This window comes from Cyanistes caeruleus, chromosome 5 (assembly GCF_971803275.1).
Source record: "Cyanistes caeruleus chromosome 5, bCyaCae1.hap1.1, whole genome shotgun sequence".
Taxonomy (NCBI): Eukaryota; Metazoa; Chordata; class Aves; order Passeriformes; family Paridae; genus Cyanistes; species Cyanistes caeruleus.
The window spans coordinates 81,107,602-81,125,718 of record NC_141705.1 but is presented as its reverse complement, the minus strand read 5'-3'; the positions used below and the strand labels follow the sequence as shown (position 1 = coordinate 81,125,718).

The 18,117-nt window shown below is 41.4% G+C and overlaps 1 protein-coding gene across 34 annotated transcripts in view; it reads right to left on the bottom strand.

Moving 5' to 3' along the window:
* Window positions 1-18,117, bottom strand: part of ANK2 (ankyrin 2) — a 273,471-nt gene that overhangs the window by 91,945 nt on the left and 163,409 nt on the right. For all 34 annotated transcript variants that reach the window (XM_086890733.1, XM_086890725.1, XM_086890736.1 and 31 more), the window contains 3 exons: window positions 15,070-15,168; window positions 14,468-14,566; window positions 2,567-2,665 (listed from right to left, as the gene is read on the bottom strand). In XM_086890733.1, coding sequence (XP_086746859.1) covers window positions 2,567-2,665; window positions 14,468-14,566; window positions 15,070-15,168 — 297 coding nt within the window. The remainder of the gene's footprint in view (window positions 1-2,566; window positions 2,666-14,467; window positions 14,567-15,069; window positions 15,169-18,117) is intronic.

Here is an 18,117-nt window from a genome sequence, read left to right as displayed (position 1 = left end):
TGCTTGTCATTCATGGTTTTAACTTTGTTTCTAAATCAGTTTTAGATTGTCTTGCTCCTCCACACGTGCCTGTGATGGCCAGTGCTTTAAAATCCATGCTAACATGATAGCAGCTTGCTCTCCCAGCTGAAGTAATATGGGCTACCAGATACTTCATTCTGATTTCCAGCTGAACCCTCGCCCTGGTCATGCACCCTCCCCAAGCACAGGTGTGCTGTAACCACATGAGAGACAGGACAGCATTGCTTTGGAATAAGAATATGGAAAGATGAGAGAAGAATAAAGACCAAGTTAAGAAGGAATGAGAGCTAACATATGTTGAAGGAAACATCTGAAGAATTGCCAAGGCAATTTTTCCCCTCAGTAATCTAATAACTTTCTCTCCCTTTCGCGTCGAGCTGTGGGTAGGTGCGTTGTAACAGCGATACTGCTGTGGGTTCTGCCTGGAACAGAGATTAAATTCTGTACAGTGAATTAAAAAGGGGGGAACAGCTGACAAAACAGCTGAACTGTAAAGATTATTCTGAGATTGGGGCTACATAAGGTGTTGAAATGGCTTAATGCATTTGCCTTTTGCCTCTGGGAACATGAGAACAAATCCTGGATTAGACTCTGAAATCGAGCTCACCCTTACTCTCCTTTTTTGTCTGCACATTCATAAGCGTGAGAGGAAATGAAATGCATCCAAAGGCAGTGCAAGTTTCAAGGCTTCAAAGACAAGTTCATCCATTTGATTTGCACCATTTCATCTCTCACCCTTCTCTAAAAGGACACAACTCTTTCTGCATTTCCCCCTCCTACTGCCTCTGGAAAGCATGGCTAACCAAAGCTTGGGGACAGCTTTTCATTTCCTCACCTCCCATGAGGAGGGCCAATCTCTGATGCTAAACAGAAGAACCTTCTCCCTGTATTTCAGCAGCATCCACAGTTCAGGCTGCCATCCCACCTTACTGAATGTACCATTTCTTCATCCCACTCAGGAGATGAACTCTGGGCATATATGAAAGCGATGGTGGCTCAGGCCTTCCTTCAGGAACATTCACACAATCATGGAAACCATCACCTCCTAAGCAAGACCTGAACCTAAAACTGACCTAGTTAAGCAGTAAAGAGGTCAAGAGCCTTTACTTTACATGCTACAGAGCAAAAACTGAGCTTTCTGATGACAGAAGACAAACTTGGAGTCAGGGTCAGAATAGGAATATATTTTACTTTTTCTCCTTTCTGCCTTTTCTATAAAATCAGAGCACAGTGTGAGTTCTGTGGACGTCTGCATTCAAAAGAGGCCACATGAATTATAACCAGCCCTCCCTCACAATTCTCGTGAGCTGCATGAATTCCCAGCCAGGAGAAGTTCCTGGGAGCTGGCTGCCAGCAGGTGACTGTGGGCTGCAGTGGGGCTGGGCTCATGGACAGCCCCAGTTCCACCTGGCTCCTTCACAAGGAGTGTGTTTCTGCCACGTTGCCTGGCAATCATATGGGATTTTTTATTTCAGAAAGCTGACGTGTAACGTGATCGCCACATCTATGAGGGGATTATTCTATGAGCTGTCATCAAATGGTGCAGTACCCACTGAGAGAAGGGACAGTAAGACAGCTGTTAACACCAACAGGTTTGAAGGGAAGGAAAGAGAGCATAAATGCACCAGCATTGCAAATTCATTCACTCACGAAGGCGATCCAGACAAGGAAGGTTTCGGGACAGGCTAGAGAAAACATTAAACATGAACAAAATGGCCAGAGTGGAATTTTGCTATAGCTACTTCTCATGTCACATCCAGAACCATAGAACAAACAGGAAGATGACACATTTTTCAGCATAAAGCCTGTTCACTCACTCCCTTGGCTGGAATAAAGAACATTTGGCAGAAAGGGGAAACAGAATGAGCATAGTCCTAACGATCAAGGAGTTTTCTCTATTGTTCCTAAACCCCCCTCACATGCAGAAGGAAGCTTGTGGGATTCAGTTCCTCTTGAGATGGAGTCTCCTCTCTCCAGCTTAGGTGTCTCTCCTGCTTGCACAGGAGTTACTGCAGGTTTACAATCCACATCTCCAGTTAATACCATCCTTCTGCCCAGTTACACCCATGTGGTCCAGCAGCAGAAATAAAGTGTTTGTGGAGAGAAAAGCCTGCCAAGCTCATTGATGAAGCTCCTGTTAGTCATTTGGTTTCCAATTTACACCGGTCACAGCCAATAATGAATACTCACAAGTTACACCAAGTCATAGGAGAGCCTCAGAACCAGTGTAACTTCAGGGAACAGCAGCAAGAGGCTTGAGTAGGTGCCCTCCCAAATGTGTCTGTAAACCCAGCACCACAGAGAGCCTCACCACTTCTGAATCCAACTAAAATCCCCAGGACTCAGGTGCTGGGTTAAGGGTTGGACTCGATCTGAGAGGTCTTTCCCAACCTAAACAACTCTGGGATTCTAAAAGGAAGCTTGCTAACAGCTGCCTGTTTGATGACAATTGATACAGGCAAGCCCTCTGTACACAGCCCATGCAGTTCTGACTTCGAGTCGTCTGAACACAGGGGCAAAGGAAATCATGAGCAAACCCCCTCACCTCGGTAGCTGTGCTTTGGTTGGCTCCATTCTCCAGGAGGTATTTCACCACCTCAATGTGGTTCTCTTGAGCTGCCATGTACAAAGGAGTAAAGCCATTCTAGGAAGGACAGAGGAGAAAATAGTGTCAGGTGGAAATTATATGTACCAACAATAATGAACCACAAATGGATACACAGCTAAAAATGCATTTGTCTTCTCGTAATTAAATGCAAGAAGAACAACCTTGTATTTTTCCCTTAATACAGTTATGTTCAAAGCCATTTAAACCCACAGAACTCCCCATGCTTTCACACTCATTTTCTTCTGACATATTTTAAGGAAGCAATGGACACACTAATTATTAATACAGCTATTCCTTGCTGATAATGCTCAGGGATGCAAAGCTGGCAATAAAGCTTTATGAAAGCTGACAGGAAAGCAAGAGTTTCCTCCATTTATTACATTTACTGAACCAAAGACGTCATCCCCTGGAGACCATGAAGTCCATACCTTCTGACAAGCTCAGTAGAGATGGCAAAGGCTTAACATACTACATAAAATTTTCTGATACATAAAACATCACAAAGCATCCAACATCAAGGAACTCAGTTTTGCAAAGAAACAACTTCTGACCATACAACAGGTTCAGCTATCATCTAATGAAAAACATACATTAAAATGACCTAAATTTATTAAAATAATTTGCTCCTGATAAAATGTCATTTTAAAAATTATTCTAAGTCAATCAACCTACAGTAGAAATGTGAGTTCTTTCTTCACCATGAAGTACTCTAATGCAAACAATTGTAAATTTTGATACAAAATCTTGATGAAAGAAAGGCATGGAAGTTATTTGTCTGCCTGATCAAAAATATATTTCTAAGAGCTTTTAGGATTTCCAAGAAGACCTTAGAAAATTCTTCAGTATTCTGTAGATTACTATGTAACATAAAAGGACATTTCAAGTCAGAGGCACCGATACCTCTGACTTGAAATGTCACTTGTAACTAGAAAATAAACCCTAAACCAGACTCCAAACTTGCAATTTATTTGATTTTTTTATTATCTTGTGTGCTGTCACACTGAATGACAAGGTCGTGCATTCACACAAGCAATCAGAATTAATACAAATACAATGACAACCAAAAACCTTTTATTATTTCTAAGAAACCTGCTGTGGAAACATTTCAATACTTTCCTAATGAAATGAAATCTCATTTTTCAGTCACTAGATAATATAGAGATGGTACAACTGATGTCTTTGCAACCCCCCTCTGTGTTTACAAATGTAGAGGACTGTTCAGGCAATAAACGTAATTTATGTTGTGGATGTCATGTGATATCTGCCATAAAAGTTGTAGCAAATATTTTAATGCTGCTTTGCATAATATTCTGGCATTTCCATCGACAACCTTGGGACAGAGAATTAAAAAATGGCACCCAGAGAACACACAACAGCAGTTCAATGCCAAAACAGGGGGGATGTACTATGAGTGGCTTTGCCCAATACTCTCAGAAATTATTCTAATTATGGACTCTTATTATAGTCACAGACAGTATGACCAAGATAGGCTGCAATTCCCTCACAGTACAGGATCAGCATTTGAAATCGTGGTCAAAAGACCTGGAAAGGTAATTTAGTAGGGACAAACGCACGTTTTTGCACGACTGCCAGAAAAAAATAAACTAAGCACGCAGGGAATGAAGAATTCTGCAGAAAAGGCCCTGAAGGTCACAGCAGTCTTCCAGAGACTCATCACTGGTCAATGAGCTCATTCTGCTGTAATAAAGACAGGCCTTGCACTGGCATAGAAATGGATCTCCTTAGGGAAGTTATCTTGCTTTGAGAAGAGACTAATAAATGGTGAAGGTCTGTTCTGCACGATGACTGAAACAAAAAAGCAGGGTTCACAAGGCTGCTGGAGGGAAAATTCGGGTTACACATCAAGAGAAACCACTTAACACTAAGGTGAGGCTGATGGGTGTCTTTCCTCCTCCCAAATCACTGCTAAAACCAGGCAGCAAACTGGAAGCACAGAGAGCCAGCCTCTCCCATGTCCCCCCTCTGAGGCAGGAGCTGGGGAGTCAGGGACCTCTGGTCTCCCAGCTGCTCCTCACACAGCCCTTAACAGGGAGAGGGAGATAAGAGATCCCATCACAACAGAAAACGAAGGAAGGCTGTTCACCGAGTAACTGGGAAGATGCAGGGGGTTCTCAAGCAGAGGCATGAGCTGGCAGAGGGAATTAGGAACAGATTGGGTTCTTTTCCACTGCAGCTGTAGGGAACAGCACAGAGGAACCTGCAGGTAACTGAGCTGGCTCACTGTTCCAGCTCTCCTTCCCACTCCGGAAAGAACCAATGTGACAAACTACGAGGGATAACTCATAGTAATTTTCCACTCACCTCAACAGCATTTTAATGGTAAAGTCTAATCTTTCAAATGTAATACATGCTGTTTGTAAAATCCTTCTAGCTCGGAGTACCAAAAGGATCACCCCCACTGAATTGGGTGAATATGACAATTTTCAAGCTGCAGTTAATCAATTTCCTTAAAAGCTTTAAAGAATCTCATTTTTTTAATCAACTCAAGTCCCTGGTTCTGGAACAGAGCTAGAACAATAAATCCTGGATTAGGAGGCTATAAACAATGCATACATGACTTCATGACCTTTTAATACCAAGAAATACCACATGTTTTTCTACACAGAGATCCAGAAGACCTCCCATTCTGTCATGCCTGTGCTGTGATCACACCTGAAACTACAGCAGTTAGGAGACACAAATTACACAAAGTCGTAGTATCTTCTTTTTTTTTCCCCTTCAGGCTTTATTTATAGTCTGAAACTACTGCATATATTTTGCTGAAATCTGGCTCATTTTGGGAATTACAACGTGCTAAGAGCTGTGTGCAAAACTGCCTTGACCAGATATGCTGGAAAAGATTCCCCTGAATTTCTGCCCCTGGCAAGGTCAAGCCTGACTTTGTCTGCTGGCAGGGAGAAGTCTGCTTTCCCAGTCTGCTTTCAGTGAAGCTCTGGTTTCAGAGCTTCTAATTGCAGTGTCCCCAACTGCAGCAGTCCTGGGCCTCGGCCAGGAAACTCCTATTTTAGGATTCCCAATATGCCTGCTCTCCTTGGCAGAGCTGTGCCCAGTGGGATTCCGTGCTAGCCCTGCTGGAGCTCTTCCTTCTCCCCTGGCCACTGGACCCCAGGTGTTCCACCCTTGTCCAACCCCACGTGGTTTCTGTGATGAATGTGTCTGTCTGTCTGTCTCCTCCACAGCGAGTTACTCTCTCTGAGCCAGGCCTGCACTTCCTGAATGGAAACGCCCACACAAACCTGATCTTTCCCTTCATTTCCTTTCCTTTTGTCAATCTAAAATCCTCTTCCCATTTTCTCATCTTTCGATTGCTGAGAGCTTTACATCAATACTTCAGCTCTCTATTCTGCTTCTGGAACAGATATGTCAAAGCTCAAAATCTCCAAACTGATGAAAACATTTCCCCTTGACCTTTGTTTCACTATCCCAAAGTGTCTCCTGTTGTATCCATGGGAAATGATTCTCTGTGGCCATACTGCAAGGGAGACTGATCTCTCCCCTTAGCATGTGGAATGAGACTCAGCAGATTTATTGGGCCAGTGGTGAGCACTTTCTATTCCAGTACATTTTCCTTCACTTTATGATCCCATACCATCCAGAATTAAAGGAAGAATACCAACTGTGACCTGGAAAAGGAGAAATGCACTACATTTTTCTTTCCTGTAAGGCCCAGCTGTGCAATCATGTTCTGTGTGTTTAGATTTGGTGCATCATCCGAAAAATTGACATTAATTGTGTAATGATATATAACATTCATTTCCAAACAATGGATTCATCAGAGTGTTCGTGGTGAGGACAGAATACTCCAAATTTCATTACCCCCACAAATGTGTACTGCAAGATATTTACTGCTATAATATAAAGTCAGAATGAGAAATTATCACTAAACTGAGTATATTTCATACTCCATTCTTTCTACTACATTCACTGATTTACTGGCTAATTGGAGAAAATGAGTAGCTCTCAAATGATTCTTCAAGCTATTAATGTAAATTGGCAAGTCTATATATGACTCAGAATTTGTATCATTAAATTGTCCCCGAGCCCTAATGAAGAACACAGGCTGAAGAAGCAGAGGGATTATTAGAGTATTGAGAAAATCATGCAGTTCTATAGCTGGGTGGAGGTTTATTTCATGGCAGGCTTTCAAGGAACTAAGGCTCCTCTTTGCATGCAGCACTGAACTGTTAGCTGTGGACTTCAGAGTCCATACACCTATTTTATCCATACACCTTATAGCCCTATATCCATATATGAATAGGTACCTTTTGTTCCATACTGATATGGAAGAGAGAGAAAACAGAGGTACATAATCTCTATATTTTGCCTGTTTGAAGAGGATTCATGAGGGTATTGACATGAAGGATGAGACAAGAGTGAGACAAACATAAGATGATTCATCAAAAATCTCTCACGCATTAGAAAAATCTGTGTGTCATGGTCCTGTGCTAAAATACTGTTTCATGCAGTAAGATCATGGTCATTTGGGGGCCTTCAAGACCTGTTTCAGGGGTTTTTTTCCTATTCTTGAGAATAATGCTCAACTTCAACGAAAACAGGAAGTTCCTGATCTAAATCTTTCTTTCCTGATCTAAATCTTTCTTCAGCAACAGAAAGTTGATCTTCTTGTTTTCCCCATTCCCCACTGGTACCAGTCTAAGCCAGTGACACCTCTGCCTCACCTGAAAATTTCTACCTGCAGGCATTGCTTCCCCCATCCTAGTTTCAAGGAGTTTCCACAGGCGAGAAAATACCTCCAGCAAAGGTTATTCTGCCTCAAATGGCTGAATAAAGCAGTGGGCACAAACTGAGCATCACTTTTTTACTATGAAGGGGACCAAGCACTGGTTTGCCCAGAAAGGCTTTGGAGTCTCCATCCTTGGAAATACTCAAAAAACCACAACATGTTCCTGGACAGCCAGCTGTGGGCCACCTTGTCCAAGCAGAGGAGGAGACAAGATGAGCCCCAGAGGTGTCTAACATCCTCAGTGAAAAATCCTCCAACAAGCCCAGCAATAAACTTATTGTAATCAATGGAATATGAGGGTAACAAATAAATGCCACCTGCAAGCTAAATTCAAAGTACACATCTCGACAGAACCATCAATATCATCAAAATTCTGGGAACTTTGCTCAGTGCATTACACTCAGAGCATTATTTTCAGTCAGTCTATAAATAAACTTTTCATAAGAGGATTATATCCAAGCAGGAGAGATTCTCTGTATAAAAGGGTGAAATAAGGATAGATCAAGGTACCTCTGTTAGTTTTTAGGAGTCTCCTTTTTGTTGGTCTTAGCTTGGATCAAAATCCAGGATTTTAACATATCAGTAACTTTAGCAATTATTCACCTTCATATTTCTTTTCCATTAAAATATATTTTCCATGACACAGATAGTCCATACTCTTTCTCATTAAAAAAATCTCATAAATAATTGAACTATGGTGTCTATATTTATATTCAATCTAAGAGCAACTGTGAAATTTGTGAAGATAAGGCTATAAGATAAAGGGATATTCACATAATTTAATTTTAAGGTGCCTAAGGAACATCACTTTGCCATACACTCAACAGAAAGTGGGCTACTCTGAAGAAAGACTGGGCATATTCAAATCAAGAGCTCCTCCAGGTTATGAGAGAGATTCAGCAAAAACACCTTTTAGATACATCCACAACCCAATGAAACACTGTGGATTTCTGATGAAAGCACCACATGTTTTCGGAGCAGAATCTTTCCTCCATGCTTCCAAGTGAGCAATACATTGTATATTCACTTGCCTGTGCTAACATTTAATTTAACAAAGCTGGAAAGTGCTAGTAAGGATGACACAGAGATTAGATATAAGTATCTGTGCACAAAGAAATGCTGGATGTAGAGCGGTACATCCCTAAGGGGAAAGCAAGCTGCTGTATTCTGACCTGCTGTAAAATCCCCCAGCAAGTGTCAGCCAATTGTTTAGGTGACAATTCTTGCATCCATCACACATGGCAGATGCTGAGGCCCACAGAGTCACATAGATTCAAGATGAGAAAAGTACTCAGGAGCAAGGTAAGAATTATTTGATTTAGAGAGGTTGGTCCCTAAATTGATCTAAACAGTTAAACAAACAAACAGAAAAAGAGTATTTACTTGTCTGAGACAACAGATTATAAACTAACTTGTAATAAATACTGCTTTTTTTTAATGTGGTGACACAGAAGCCTACACTGAAAATAGCACCACCCCTTCAGCTGTCCCACTAATTCTCTAGTAATATAAATAGTGTTTGCCACTCTATACTTACAGGATGGCAATAATGACAAAGCCTATGGATAAATGATGCTGCCTGGGCTGTGACAAACTTGGCAAGTTCATTCATGAGAGATCACCCAGGACTCCAAGAGCAGCACTACATATATGACACCTGCTGCCTGCCCACTGCAAGGCCCCTCTCCTGGGAAATGAGAGTCAGTCACTTTCCAGCCCAGACGCTGAATTTAAAGAGAACAAATATTCTATTTCAGCAGCTTCAAATATCACAATTTTTTTCCTCAAGGACAGCAAAGTAATAACAGGGCCTGAAACACAGCCAGGCAGAAATCAAGATGTTCTACACTCTGGAAATGGTATTTTTACACTGAGGGAGCCTGTAATAGAAATGGAGCTGATGGAGAATAATGAGATGAGAACAGATTGGTCATGCACAAGAAAATACCACCTTGGTACCAGGCATAGGTGAGGGCCCAAAGGCCTGAGTAACAGGGAAGAGTCTCAGATTTGAATCTGGGCACTCATCCAAAACTGCATTTGGGGTTTGCCTTCTGAAACAAAGTAAAGGAAAAGTCCTTTCACAGTTAAGTCCTGAAAGCGTCCATTGATTTTGTGTGGCTGAGGGCTGGAAGGAAGACAATATTGCGCTAAAACCAAAAATAAGATGCTTCTATTTATTTGGTTGTGGCTCAGTCATCCCCACACTCATAAATATACATGGCCAACATTTGCTCTGCCTGGTTCTCACAGTCAGCACTGCGTCATCCCAGCAGGGGAGAGACATGGTCTGCTGAGCCCTTACCCTTCCGGTTGGCGTGTTGAGTACCTGCAGCCTCCTAAAGCTAATATGTTCTAAGAATAAGTATTATTGACTGAAAAAAACACTCCTTGTTCCAATCAGAATCTTTCCACCTGGACCATTCAGCCTTTCATAGTCAATTATTTGAATTTACTGCTGAGATATATACTGTAAATATTTTCAGTTTGTTTTCAGTTTTTGCTGAAATATTTGTGGTTTTTCATTCCCTTTAATGTATTACTTATGTTAATATCTCTCAAAACCCACATAATCCTCCAGAAGGCATTTCTTCCCTTTTTTTCCCCCCTCTAGTGAAAAAATAATGGGCCTTCCCCTTTATTACATTAGCAAGGACCAACTGTGGCTAAATGACTCCTCTTGACAGACAGCAGCCAAAAATCTGCCTCTCTAACTATATTGATATAAAAGCAGAAAGCCCTGTTGGTGGAATTAAAACCTTTTGTCCTAATGGAGCAGCAAATACTCTGCAAAATGCGCTCCGCTCCCAAGGTTAGATTATCCTTACAACCCATGGGGGGAGCAATCCCTGGTAAAGCAAATCCTAGGGCATCCTGACAGAGACAAGCCGATCACTTCTCTGAGAATCACCTAAATCCTCCCTGGGCTTTTGCGGTAACACGGAACGAGCTCACAGAGCTCCGACCGCTCCTTTCGGGAGCGCACAGCGGGGCTGGCAACGTGCTGCTCTAAGGACTGCTTCATTCTGATGAGATGTCTGGGTAAGAATGCTCCAGCAGCCACAGCAGCCTCTCTTCATCTTGACCTAGGAAGTGGTGACCGTAACAGGGGCAAACTTAAGCAAAAATATTTCTTGGCTAATGTGTTCCCAATGCGCTTAGAGGAGGATGTCGAGGAAAGGAAACCGGAGGGCTTTTAAATAACAAAATCAGCTTGGGGGAGGACCGATTTATCTAATCCTTGCTCTCTCTATCTGGGTCACTTTAAATAATCTGATGATTAAAAGGTAGCTCCTCCTTTCATGAGGGCCCCTGTACAAAGCAGTGCTTAAAACATAACCTGCTCTAATGGGGAACATGTTCAAACTCAGCGGCAGGAATTTTAAAATTGAAGTGAACCACTTCTTTCCTAGGCCACTCCAGGGTATGACAGGTCTCAAACAGGAGCAGACTGCATTTCCTCATTTCGCCTTCTACATTTCAACCTTGTACCTCAATCACTTGGCATTTGTCAAAGTGTCTCATCCAAGGAGGTACAACTCTCCACAAGAGGTTTTTCTTGACCTCATCTGGAATGGAAGAATGCCAGGATGGGTCCGTTCCCTAAGGAAGGCATGCTCAGGACTGCTGCAGCGACAGTCTACAGGCACACTCAGTTATGAGGATTTCTGCAGTCAGGCTATCAGCACATTTGGAAGGCTGATTTCCAGTGATGGCACATCTCTGATACCTGTACGTGAGTCAGACGGTCCAGAACGATGATTTAAGGAGAAAGCAACAGGGACAAAAAGTAATTTATCAAAGGAAAATGTTGGACTGAATAAATCTGGTGATATTTCTTCCACCTGGAAAAAATTCAAGAGCTCACATAAGATACTCATGATATCAGTATGTTCACTATTTAATATTTGTAGCCAAAGGCACTTCTAACTGAGCCGAAAAAAGTCTGCCCTTGTCCAGTTCCAGGTGGAAATATGCCAGCAAAGGGCAGCATCTTGTAGATGTTTGACCATTCTGGGTGTGCCCTGGTCCCAGCCTTTGCCTGAAACACACTCCAGGAAGATGTCAGCTCTCAAAGGGCACGCACGCAACTGGAAGTGGAGTCACTCAATTGGTAATCACTGTGCAATTAAACTTGCTATCAAAATAGAAATTACTTCTCTAAAAATAGCGGTGATGACATGCTAGCTCAAAAGGAACAGAGTTTTTAAAAGAGGAAGATGAACAAAATAACAGCTCCGAAGGCCAACATGAAACTGAAGGGCAAAGCAAAGTAATCTAATAGAAACCCAAAATCTATAAAATCAGAGCCCAGAGTCCTTAACAGCCTCAGAGAGCACAGATGGGGTTTGTAAACCCAGTGGTTACAGTGGGTTTAATAGCATTTCCTGAGATAATTCTGTTATTTTGCTGTTGCAAGGAACTGGAAAATCAGTGTGGTGTTTCAGATGTCATTGCTTGTAAGTTTTGATAAAGGCCAGTGTTTTTATGCAATTGAATGGAGAAAATTCAAGTAGAAACAATAAACTGAACAAGCTCGAGTTGCAGCTACACCTTTATCTACCAGTTCACCATTGAAGAAGAAATTTTGTCGCTCTGGGAAATTGCCATCTCTGAAAATGAGAAAGGCTTTGACAGATAGTGAATTCTTGAAAGGCAAAGTGATGCAGCAACCTGAGTAACTCTCCTGGCACTAAATCGCTACCAGCAAATGGCATTTCACAGGGGCCTGAAAAAAATAAAGTGTGAAATAACAGAGATACCAAGGAGAAGATGCAGTACACCCTCAATAGCAACAACTGCTGCTAAAAGATTTAAGGGTGACACTATGGCACCTATTTTTAAAAATGGAATTGAGGGAAAACATAAAAATGAGAAGTCGAGCATTTCATTCATAACTTCTCACTTTTGTATTGTACACCTTAAATTTGTATTTTTGTTCATTTCCCACTTTCTCGATTAAGCTCTTTGCTGATATATTTTTCTTCTTCTTTTTTTTCATGTTTCTAGACAACAAATCCTGAGGTTTTGAGAACTCAAGCACATTCTGCTCAGTCATTCTTTTTCCTATCTAACTTCATATTTTTCATTTTTGACCGGCTGTAGTTAGATATGTTTGAACCTTGCTTCGTTTGTTATCATAAACCTATTGTGTGTGTCTATTCTTTATTAATTTGGGAGTTTCTGGTTTTTTTCTCAGTAACGTTTCTTTTCTATGACACGTGATTCTTGACACATCAACGCAACCCTGAGCAGCAAGGGCTTCCTTCCATAAAAAAGTTACTTCATAATTAAGGGATGCCTTCCACTGGCATGCCTCCTTTGGCAGTGGCAGCAAGAGCCTCTGAACATCTTCCTGAAACAGCTATTACCCATCTCATCAATCTCCTCTGGAAAAGCAGAGCTGGCCACAAAGACACAACACAAAGGCCCCAAAGCTGGATGACACCACATTAAGGACTCCTGCTCCCGGTCAAATCAACAGGGCTTGTTTAATTAAGACAAAAAGGCAGGACATCTGTATCCCAGCAGCTCCAATCCATCCTGCCTGGAAGCAATCAGTGAGCAGTAATGGGAAAAATGTCCTCCATCAGATTAACTCAATTAAGTCAAGTAGCAAATGCCTGTTAACAGCTCTGTGTACATTACACAAAGCATCCAGTGCTAACAATAAATGTCTTTATAACTAGAATACTGTAAAAAGTAATACCTGTGAACACATTTTCCAGTTCTAATTGGATTTTCTTTTTTTTATTTAGAAAACCTCATTTATTTTTTCAGCATAAGGAAAAGCCTTTAGGAAGACTTTTGAGGAATAATGTTTCATGAAAGTATTATTTTTAACAATTATTTCTCTTACCATGCTCAAAACATTAAAGAATTTTTTATCTTCTAATACACACAAAAAGGCTGATAAATGTATGAAGAAATCATCCAGCTTGTTCATTATGAAAGGAGTTTGCTAAGTTTTTGAACAAAGGAACTATGTTTCTTTAATTGGAATAGAGCATGGGGACAACTGAGCATCAGCTGATGATGATGAGAGAGAGCTGTTCCATCATTTTGGGGCAGAAAGCATAATAAAGAATATACTTTTAAAATCTTGGATTCAGGCAACCTAAAGTTTTTTTTTTTCCTTTTCCTTCTCTTGTCTTAAAATGAACAGACAAACATTCATTTAGTGCAGCTGTTTTTCCATCTGCTCTCTACTTACCTTACCCTGACCATGGTGAATTTGTAACGTCAAACAGGTCCCGCTTTCCCAGGTCTGGGTAAACAAGGTGTGGGGCTAGTGCTAGGAAAATTTTCTTTTTTATGAGGATGTCACCAGCCAAGTGCTTCAGAAAGATTTACTTTCTTTATCATCTATACCATCTGTTCAGACCCTTATAGCTACAGACAGTTACTATAGTTCAGGCAGCGTTTACAAACATTAAACAAATTATTTATTCGATAAATGGTTCTTAATCCTAATCAAAGGGAATTACAGGTCAAGGACACCACCCTGTGCTCTGGTGTGTTTTGGAAGACCAGACAAGTTTCATGCCAGTGGAAATGAGAGGGCAGTTTTTACAGTTGGTTTTCTGGCCAGGACAAGGTGATTTTCCCCAGTTCAAATGTTCCTCACAAACTTTTGATTGAAATTCTTTCTGATCACATAAGGAAGGAGTTTGGAAGCCTGGAATAAGTTATCTGCAAACTCTTGGCCAAAGAATAACCATAAAAAGCAATTGTACAAATCAAGCCCTTGAAAAATTCTCTTATTCATTACTGCTCAGCAAATTCCACTCAAATACAATATTTATATACTTTGGAATCTTCTAGGAATTCCTAGCATGCTTCTATAAATTGCTTCCGAAATTTTTCTATCACCAACAATAGGAGTTCCTGTATCACACAATGAGCATGTAATGACTTCAATTCAGTATTTACTTTTATTCTGCTTAAGAGAGAATGCCTCAATTTGCTTGATTTGTCAGGCTTTGATGTTTAGAAGCAGTGTCTAATAGCTCAGAACTTATAAGAGCTCACCAAATAACTTTTAGAAGTGAGAAGGAAAAAGAGCATCATACCTGAGATTGTGCATTAATATTGGCTCCTTCCTTCACCAGAACTTTGACAACTTCAGCTTGTCCTGCTAAGGATGCAATGTGCAGGGCTGTATTCCCTTTCTGTTGGAGGGGAGAAATGCAAGTTATTATTACCCTTCTTCAGGAATCATTTCAATCAGCAGGTTTTTTTATAGCATTCATGCACGTGTGCTTGCCTGTGGAAAGGCTAAAGGGAAAGCAATTCATCCCACAGGTGTTTTTCCATTCTGTTACAGGTAAAAAGACTCTGGGTATGAGAAAGTCAGTTAGTGATTTTCACAGATTTGGAAATCTTGGAGCTATGCTAATTCTCCTTAAAATAAGGAGGACCTGTCATTGGATATAAGGAAAATCTGGCATTGCTAAAAGCTTCTAATGCTTCCCCTGTACTATACTACAAAATACATTTTCCTCTTCATTTACTACCAATGAGCTGCAGCTCAAAGACAACTCCCGGGCCATAACAGAAACAACCGTTTAAATACCAGTGTGGTATTTACACAGTTCTCTCATTTTGTACTTTTTGGGGTTTTGTCAATATTTCTCACATGTATGGAATAAGCTTAGAGACATGCATCAATTACCTTAGTGGCAGAATCCACAGCCGAGCCTCTTTCCAGCAATTCCTGTACCAGTCCCACGTGGCCCTCTTTGGCTGCCAGGTGCAGAGCATTGAGCCCATTCTGCAAGCACAAGGGCCAGATCCATTACAAATATCAGATACACATTCCTACCTCGCCCTGGCATCAGGAGAAGATTAGGAGCTGGAATACTATGACATCTCTTAGCTGACTGTCTGCATAAGTCAGATACTTTGGACATGGCTATTTAAGCTGAGGCTCTGTGAGACAAACTTCTCCGATAACATTTTTCTCATAGTAACAAATACATCAAAGCAAACTGTGTTTTGTGAGAATCCAGAGAAAATTCCTCCTTTTCTAATAACTTCCCATTACCACAGACTACTACCTTGGGGATCTCCATGGAGCCCAGTGTTTCAAAATTTGAGTGTATTTCTGCCTCACTACTGTAACCTTATCCAGCCCTGCTGAGGTTTTATCAATACTGAGAAATCACAGGGCTTAGCCAAATTTACACAGGATGTGTCTACTCAATCAGGGTATTTCCATGCTGACATAGCCACCCTGAACCCTGGTCTCTCCTCTGGGATAACAGGTAACAAGTAGAAACCCAAAAGCACAAATGGGCCAAAATGGCTGTTGATCACTTTTGACTTGCAAACTGATCCTTGATCTGGCACTTCTGCTGGTGTCTGATGAGCAAGTCTTCACTAAACTTTGAGGTTTTGCAATCTCAGTCTAAAAGGAAAAGAAAACTAATTAAATAAAAGCTAGGATTGTTGAAAAGGTAACCTAAGAAAGTCAGCATCTAAATCCTCTCCACATTTGACAGGAACAGGATACTTTATCTCATATAAATTCCTGCCATGGAAATTTGATCTCCTCCTTCCTAGTATCCCCTCCCCCTTCCACCCAAGGAAAAAAATTAAACTGCAGTCTATTGTAGCTGAATTGCCAACCTGTTTTTCACAATCCTGAGGTATTTTTCATGCTACATCGGGCAGGTGACAGGGACAAATACTGCCATTCCCTCCAGCACTCTCTTAGTTTCCATATTGCAGGCATCAGGAGCAATACTCAGGTGTTTGAGCAACCAGCAGCAAATCCTGCGCTGTGCAATTTTTATCACTTTGCTTTTGTCTCTGAGCAGTTCAGAATCACTTCAATTGTGAAGTAAACAGGCAACTTTCTGGCTTTTATTTGTGCATTCACAGAGGCAAGTGGAGCCTGTAATTCCCAGTGGGATGTTGAAGCACTTAGCACTTCACAGGAGGTATTTGATGGGAGTGGGTCCAGTGGATTCAGACACAGCAATCCAAATGCATTTCTGCACTAACTCCATTTGATTCCACATCCATGTAAGTAGCACAGGCAGATTTTGTGGTCAAATTCAGAAGTGGAACGATGAGAAAAGCAAAGGGACTAAAGGAAGGCCACAATCACAGGCTGGCAAAAGCAGAGGAACCCCCTTCTGCAGCCTGGTAGTTAGGAAATGTTAATGAGAAATGTGGTTTAAAGCCCCATTATGTGGGAAAAGCTACAGCAACCAGAACATCCTTATTACAGAGGAAATACTCTTACTACGGAGCTGCAGAGCCCAGGGGTAGCAGCAGTGCCATGCCCTGGTCAAGGATAAATCCTCAGCCAAAAGTATGTGGTGAGACTGACCATAATCACCAGGATAAGGAAAGCTGTACATGTCAGGGAATATTTTTAAGGCTAAATGTGTTTCAGAAACTCTGATCTTTCTTGTTTTTAATCTCAGCTGAGTATCAACTAACCACAATTACTACCTGCACTGGCTGAGAGCTTTGAAATAGCTTTTTGTGGGGATACGCAGTGTTCTCCTCACCGTTTTATAAGAAGATAGTTTATAAGAACAAAGACCTGTTTTCATATCTGATTTCACAGATTGTCATCAATATTTTCCATGGGAATCTGAAGGGCAGCTTGTCCTCCTCACAGTGTACACAGCTGATGTATTGCTGCCACATGTGATCAACCTTCTTCACTCTTTGGGAACAAAGAGCAGAGGAACTGCAAAATTCATGGCCCATAAACAACTCTGAATGCAAAAGGATGAGGATAAGCCTCTGTTTTAGTTTACCAGGGGCCAAAATATGGAGAGAGCAAGGCTTGTCCCTGTGCATTGGTCTCTGAAAATACTCATACTCCTACCTCTGAGCCACATATCTGTTGATGCCACAATAAGCACCTGGAAGTTGATATTGCTGCATAAATTGAGTTCCTCTGCAGCACAGGACTTCATTTTAATTCATTAAAACATCAGCAAAATTAATAGTTGAGGTCCAGTAAAAAGTCCAGGAAGAAACTCCAGCTTAAAAATAGGACTATAGATATTCAGAGTCCATAATTCCTTAAATAAAGCAAGCAGGGGTAAGCAGCAGCAAGCCCTGCACTTAAAATGCTGAGGGCCAGCACAACTGAAGCCTTAAAGCAACTTTTGTTCTCTTTCTCCCTAATCAGAACCAACGCTGCAATTATTTCCCAGCCTACGTGGCTGATCCCTGCTACTTCTGATGATGGAATCTCAGATTTAATCAATGCAACTCCTCCGTTCCTGTCAACTGGATTTTTGTCGTTCAGAACAACAAAGGTTTCTGACACGTCCCTTTTTCTCTCCCCTGCCCACCAAAAAGTTGGGGAGGGTGAAATTAGTTGTCTGCTAAGCAAAACTGTGCCACATAAGGACAAAGCTTGCATATGCCATAACTGCCATTCTTTTGGAGACTCCTTGGTAATTTTAACTCTCATAAAATAACACAATACTAAGCCTTCCAAGCTGGTTCTTGTTTCCAAGTGTTTCCCTGCAGTGCCTGATTCCTTCAAGTCTCTTTCTCCTCTACCGCTGAGGCAAAGACGTCAACACTTTCTATCCCATGGGGTGCTACAAACGTGCACCTACCACAGACTGCTCACAGCACTCTTATAGTGCCACACCAGGTATTTTCACCACACTGGAAAAGTCCAGGGATTTCTTGGACATCCTATAAATCACCAGCCTATTTGAAGCTGGTCCAAAGCCAGTCA